This window comes from Mus pahari, chromosome 1 (assembly GCF_900095145.1).
Source record: "Mus pahari chromosome 1, PAHARI_EIJ_v1.1, whole genome shotgun sequence".
Taxonomy (NCBI): Eukaryota; Metazoa; Chordata; class Mammalia; order Rodentia; family Muridae; genus Mus; species Mus pahari.
The window spans coordinates 143,589,337-143,594,991 of record NC_034590.1 but is presented as its reverse complement, the minus strand read 5'-3'; the positions used below and the strand labels follow the sequence as shown (position 1 = coordinate 143,594,991).

At 41.5% G+C, this 5,655-nt stretch overlaps 1 protein-coding gene across 5 annotated transcripts in view; it reads left to right on the top strand.

Annotated features, from left to right (window-relative positions):
* The window catches only part of Asah2 (N-acylsphingosine amidohydrolase 2), a 112,608-nt gene that overhangs the window by 42,127 nt on the left and 64,826 nt on the right, over positions 1-5,655 (top strand). Inside the window, exons 2-3 of one of the 5 annotated variants that reach the window (XM_029539594.1) lie at positions 2,443-2,558; positions 4,815-4,943. In XM_029539594.1, the coding sequence (XP_029395454.1) occupies positions 4,817-4,943 (127 nt within the window). In that variant the 5' untranslated portion in view covers positions 2,443-2,558; positions 4,815-4,816. Of the gene's footprint in view, positions 1-2,439; positions 2,559-3,191; positions 3,313-4,811; positions 4,944-5,318; positions 5,391-5,655 lie in introns of those variants that run through there. The other 4 variants (XM_029539590.1, XM_029539598.1, XM_029539586.1 and 1 more) reach the window with 4 other exon arrangements.

The window sequence follows — 5,655 nt, the reverse complement described above, 5'->3', positions numbered from 1 at the left end:
GGTCGCCGCCTAGGACGTGTAACCCTCTGGTTGGCGGCCTGCTGTTACCCCAGATGACGCCACGGGAAAGGCAGGGCGCAAGGGAATGGAAATCTACCCAGCACATGCGCAGCTGCCTTGTTAGTATGTTAGAGCGCAGGACATCAGCGCTATCTTGTAATGGCGAATGTGAGGGCGGCTCCCCACAACCCTGACTTGATTAGTACAATTATTATGTTAATCATGAGATGAAAATGATAACCACCTTTATGAGATTATAGATTCAGACTTACTCCCTTCATCCTATCCTGTAGTTACTTTTAAAACTAATTATCTAATTATCAATCTTTGATTAATAGGAACTTTTTTTTAGTCCTTTTGACATACATCTAATAATCTTGATGATATTCTTGAATTCTTATTTAATAAAATATTATGAATTTGGGTTCATGTGATTCCTGTTCCTGATCACAGAGAGCAACTGTCTTTCCTGATCCCAGAGAGCGAATATCTTTCCAAGAATATTTGGTTTCTTGAGAAAGAAGTGATGCAAAGGACAATATGGATGTCACCTGAGACACGTGCTTTCTTAAATCAATCCAGTGTTTAATTACCATAAGGGTTAAAGAATAAAAAGCTCTGGCTGTTAATACAGAGTACATGAACTCAGCACCATGCCTTTCAAGGCCCAGAAGTGGTAGACACAAGTAATGTATTAAGAAAATTTGGAACCTAGACAGATGGTTCAGTTATTAAGACCACTAGCTGCTCATGTAAAGGTTTGGTTCCCAGCAAACCAGGCAGGCCCCTGTGATTCCAGTTCCAGGGGACATGGCATTCTCTTTTGGTCTCTACTAGCACCAATGCACATGTGGTGCACGCGCGCGCGTGCGCTTGATGCTAATAACTATCAGCTAATGGTTGGGGAGCTAGTGTTTTAGGAGAAACACTTTCCTCGTGTGGGTACATCATCTTCCCCTTGCTTTGTGCTGGGTCATTTCTCTTTCTATTTAGGGTATGAACAGTAACAGTTCTCAGCAGTCTGCATTCTAAGGCTTCTTTGGTCTCCAGGCTTAGCCTTCCCTGATGACTGCCAGAGAACTCCATATCAAGGGGCCCCCACATACCCCTAACAATATGACCCATGCTGGATCAGCTACATGCCATCTTTCAGGTCTCAAAGACCAAGTTAAGAACATAGCACCCTAAAGTAACACGAAAGCACACATCTCAGTGGTAATGTTCTGCCAAGATGTTCTGTAGCCCCTACTCCCATAGCTGCAGGGATGCCCCTCCTAGAATACACATCTCCCCTCCCTCTCTTTCTGCTGCTTGGATTACCTAGATCTATTACCTTTAAGACTTTTAACCAAACACACACACACACACACACACACACACACACACACACCTCGCTTGCTACCATGACTTAAGTTGTTTCCCTCTGCAGTAGCAGAACAGCATTAAGATATACCACTTAATGATCTGTTTGAGGGCATTTACTCTGTAGATCACTGTCTTTTATAACTGAAAAAGATGTGGTGGCCCTCAAGCTGATTCCTGGTCCTTGACTATACCAGGAGAGAAGTCAGGAGGTCGAGCCTGTTTCTGCTTCACACTCGCATAAAACACAAGTCTCCAAGAAGAAGAAAAATTCGATAGAAGGACTGTCGTAGAAACCACAAAGAGGTGGGAAAAAGGAAAGAAAGGAAGGAAGGAAGGAAGGAAGGAAAAAAACAAAAAACAAAACAAAACAAACAAACAAAAAACAACAAAAAACCCACCCTTATTCACCAGCTAATGGCTTCTAACTGTTTTTGCTGTGCATCCTTATGTCTGCTGGGTTTGTATCGTGTGCTGTGGAAAACTTGAGACAACTTACCGGACTGTGATGCTTTTGGTGTCATTGAAGCTGCTCAGCACAGTTGTTCTATAATACTGTCATCACGGCCACTATTTTATGACTGTCTCTTGCAACATAGCTCAGACTGGTCTCTAAAGCTTGATGACCATGACTGTGTCTTGCCTCCAGGATAATTTTAAATGTTGTTTTACTTATGAATCACATTCTTATGCAATTTGGACTTTTTACATTTTACTAAAATCACTGCTTTATACTGAAATAGGAATATGTATTACTGTATTACTCAGTGGTTCCTATAACCCACTCCCATGTCCAACAACATTCATTATATTCCAGATCACAGGATGAATAAATATAGCAGATGGATATTCTTTAATAATCTGGGTGGCAGGTCTGCCACAAAACTTGTCACACTGGAAGAGTTGCATTAAGATTGAAATGACCTTTAGTCTAATAGGCCTCTGCAGTGTCTCTCAGGAGAATGCATGTAAGCTTTCTTTAATCAATGTACTTTAGTCATATCCTTCTGCTGTGGCTGCAGGTATGCTAATGAGAGTGTTAATGCTCCTGGACTTGACTATGGAATCTCTCTTCAGTAGATTTGGAAACACATTGAGAAATCTACCTGAGCAACCTTCAAGGCACAAGGCACAAGGTTCTGCATGGCTATTTGCTTTCCCAGGAGGTGAACACTTGTTTTGATTCACAGAGTCAGGTAAGAATAACTTTGTGTTTATTTTTAATGAAAAGAGATGGAAAAAGAACCATAGCTCATCTTATCATCTAAGACCTGGGTTCAATCTGGGAGTTTCACCTCTTTCATAGTTTTGGAAGCCTGTTTGTGTTAAATTGTTTATGTGTTTCATCGTTGTCTCCTTGAAAGGCAAATCTTTGTGTTGCAAAGATGTGCCAAATAGCTGAGCTTGCTGGTGTCTGACTGATTGAGTGAACCATTATGAAATCTAGAGTCATTAAAGTTACAGTGAAAAATGTCTGCATTCTGAGAATTTGAGGTTATATTCATCAAAGTTAGGAATAGACAGCGCTAATCAAAAGTCTGACTTCCTGAAAAGGACTGTAAGGTCAGATAAAGTGGTTTTAAAAGAATGGTAATGTATCAGAGCAAGCAATTCCAGCAGATAGAGTGGGGAAGCATAGGAGGTAGACCATTCAAATCCAAGTAAAAGGTTAGATCAAATGAGTTATTGGTTTGTATAGAGGGTTGGTTGTGTAAAACCAACACATACACACACACACACACACACACACACACACACACACAAACTCTGTGTTTCATAAACAAGCTGTGATTACATTTATATATTCAGTCTTCATTCTAATGATCTAGGGTTGAGATGCCCAGTTGTTCCTCATCTTGGCTCAGAAAAAGCACCTAGGAATAAAAGCTTTAAGCTGGTATTAATGTAATGGGCTTAAAGTCCACTACAGGAAACAACAGCTAGTGACAGGTAAGTGTCCCTCAGTATCAGAGTGTCTTATTCAGGGTTTCTATTCCTGCACAAACATCATGACCAAGAAGCAAGTTGGGGAGGAAAGGGTTTATTCAGCTTACACTTCCACACTGCTGTTCATCACCAAGGAGGTCAGGACTGGAACTCAAGCAGGTCAGAAAGCAGGAGCTGATGCAGAGGCCATGGAGGGATGTTACTTACTGGCTTGCTTCCCCTGGCTTGCTCAGCCTGCTTTCTTATAGAATCTAAGAGTACCAGCCCAGAGATGGTCCCACCCACAATGGACCTCTCCCCCTTGATCACTAATTGAGAAAATGCCCCACAGCTGGATCTCATGGAAGCATTTCCCAAACTAAAGCTCCTTTCTCTGTGATAACTCCATCTGTGTCAAGTTGACACAAAGCTAGCCAGTACACAGAGGTTCAGAGGATTGTTTTAAATGTGTTTTCTCATCGTGAGACTGGTGAAGGGAATTTGCCTTGCCCTAGATCTGAAGTTGCCCTACCATTGGTGTTGAGGGTGATGGGAGTCACCATAAGGAAGAGAACATCCCAATAAGAAGAAAACATGTTCCCATCTTTTGTCCCTTCTCAGGTCTATCCAACTCAGAAGTTTCTGCCATTGTTGATATTTTCACCTCTAGTCCAAAGATTGCAAAATCCAATGCTTACAGAAACCAGGAAATTATTTATATGGGTTAGGACTATGGACTGGGGTTAGAAGCTAGAGAATTCCTAGCACACCCAAGGGATATGGCTGTTGCTGCCATATTTTGGGCATACTATTTGAGTAAATGTCAACTTTCAGATTTTTATAAGTGTAAATTCTACATTAGCAGAGAATCTGGTGATGATACTGTTAGTTTTGTTGTCTGGGTTAAATAAAAACAAACCCTTGTCTGGGCCTTACAGAATGTCTGTAATATCTCTAGCTAGCTTGAAACTCATAGGTGAACAGCATCTTAGCCTGAAAGGACTTACTTTGAGGCCAAGCCTTGGGATTTCAATTCTGTATGCCTGCGTGCATTTTCTAAAGCACAGGTTAAAAAAATAGACTGGAGACGACTCATCTGTGAAAGAGTTCTTGTTCTTCTTGCTTTAGTTTCTAGCACCTGCATGTGTTTAGACCCATAAATAGTACCATTGCCACAACAGAAGCAGCATGGTGTAGCTAAGGAATGCCAATGGGTTTTACGTCAGGTGCTGGTGTCAGATCATTAAGAATGGTTGCCAAGAGGATCATTGTGCTGAGACAGATTTGGAAACCATCTCTAGGCTTTTCAAAAAGAGTACTTGGATTTGTTGGTCTTATTTTCTAAGGACTTGGGATATGGAGCCAGAGGTAAGTGTGTTTCATGCTTGCCATCCTTGGTATAGTCTGCTGAAATGGAAGAGCCGGGGTTGCTTAGTGAGTCTTGGACAGCTTGAAGTGCATGCCTGTTAATCAGTAATTTTTTTTTTTTTCCTCCTGTGTTTCTTCTTCCATCTTTGTCTTAGAAGAAATGGCAAAGCGAACCTTCTCCACCTTGGAGGCGTTCCTCATTTTCCTTCTGGTAATAATGACAGTCATCACAGTGGCCCTTCTCACCCTCTTGTTTGTCACCAGTGGGACCATTGAAAACCACAAAGGCAAGTGTCTTGGGCTCTTCTGAATGTAACTCCCAGACCATAGGATGTTTCTAGATTGTTGGGCTGCACCGAGATGAGCAAGTTTCTTTTTGCTTTAGCTGCCTGTGGGCAGCCTGAGATGGCTGTCTTCCACTTCACTATTTGTGTTTTCTGCAATGATAGCAGCTTTTATCACAGCTACCTTTGCCCACAAATAGCCAGATAACAGACAGTTACACATATCTGCTTAGTTTTTCTGTTGATGCACTCATAGTTCAAGGTTCTTTTAGGTCTAGAACATTCACCTTTCAACACTAAGCCTTTCTTTACCTGCCTGTTGGTTGGCTTACTCTTCTACTGGGAGCAAAGTAGAAACCAAACCAAACTAGCCGAACAAACCACCCTAAACAGTAATGCTAGGTTCTCAGACCCAGTCCTTACAAGGGCCAGTCGGTTTCTGCAAACAAGGTACACCTTATCATGATATCGTATCTAATATTAATTCGCCAAAGTTTCTGAGAGGAAATAGAAATTGTGGCATTTAGGTCTTAATTTCCTTGTTCTGATACTGGAGGCAAGTTTAGTTTCTGAATGTGGTTTAGGGATCATTTCTAGCTACTATTATCATTGGGCCATGGAGGGATCCTTTGTTTCAGAGCAAAGATACATGGCTGTTAGCTGAATAGAAAAGATGTTTTGATCAAATTAAAGAGGGAAGAAGGGAGAGGGAGAG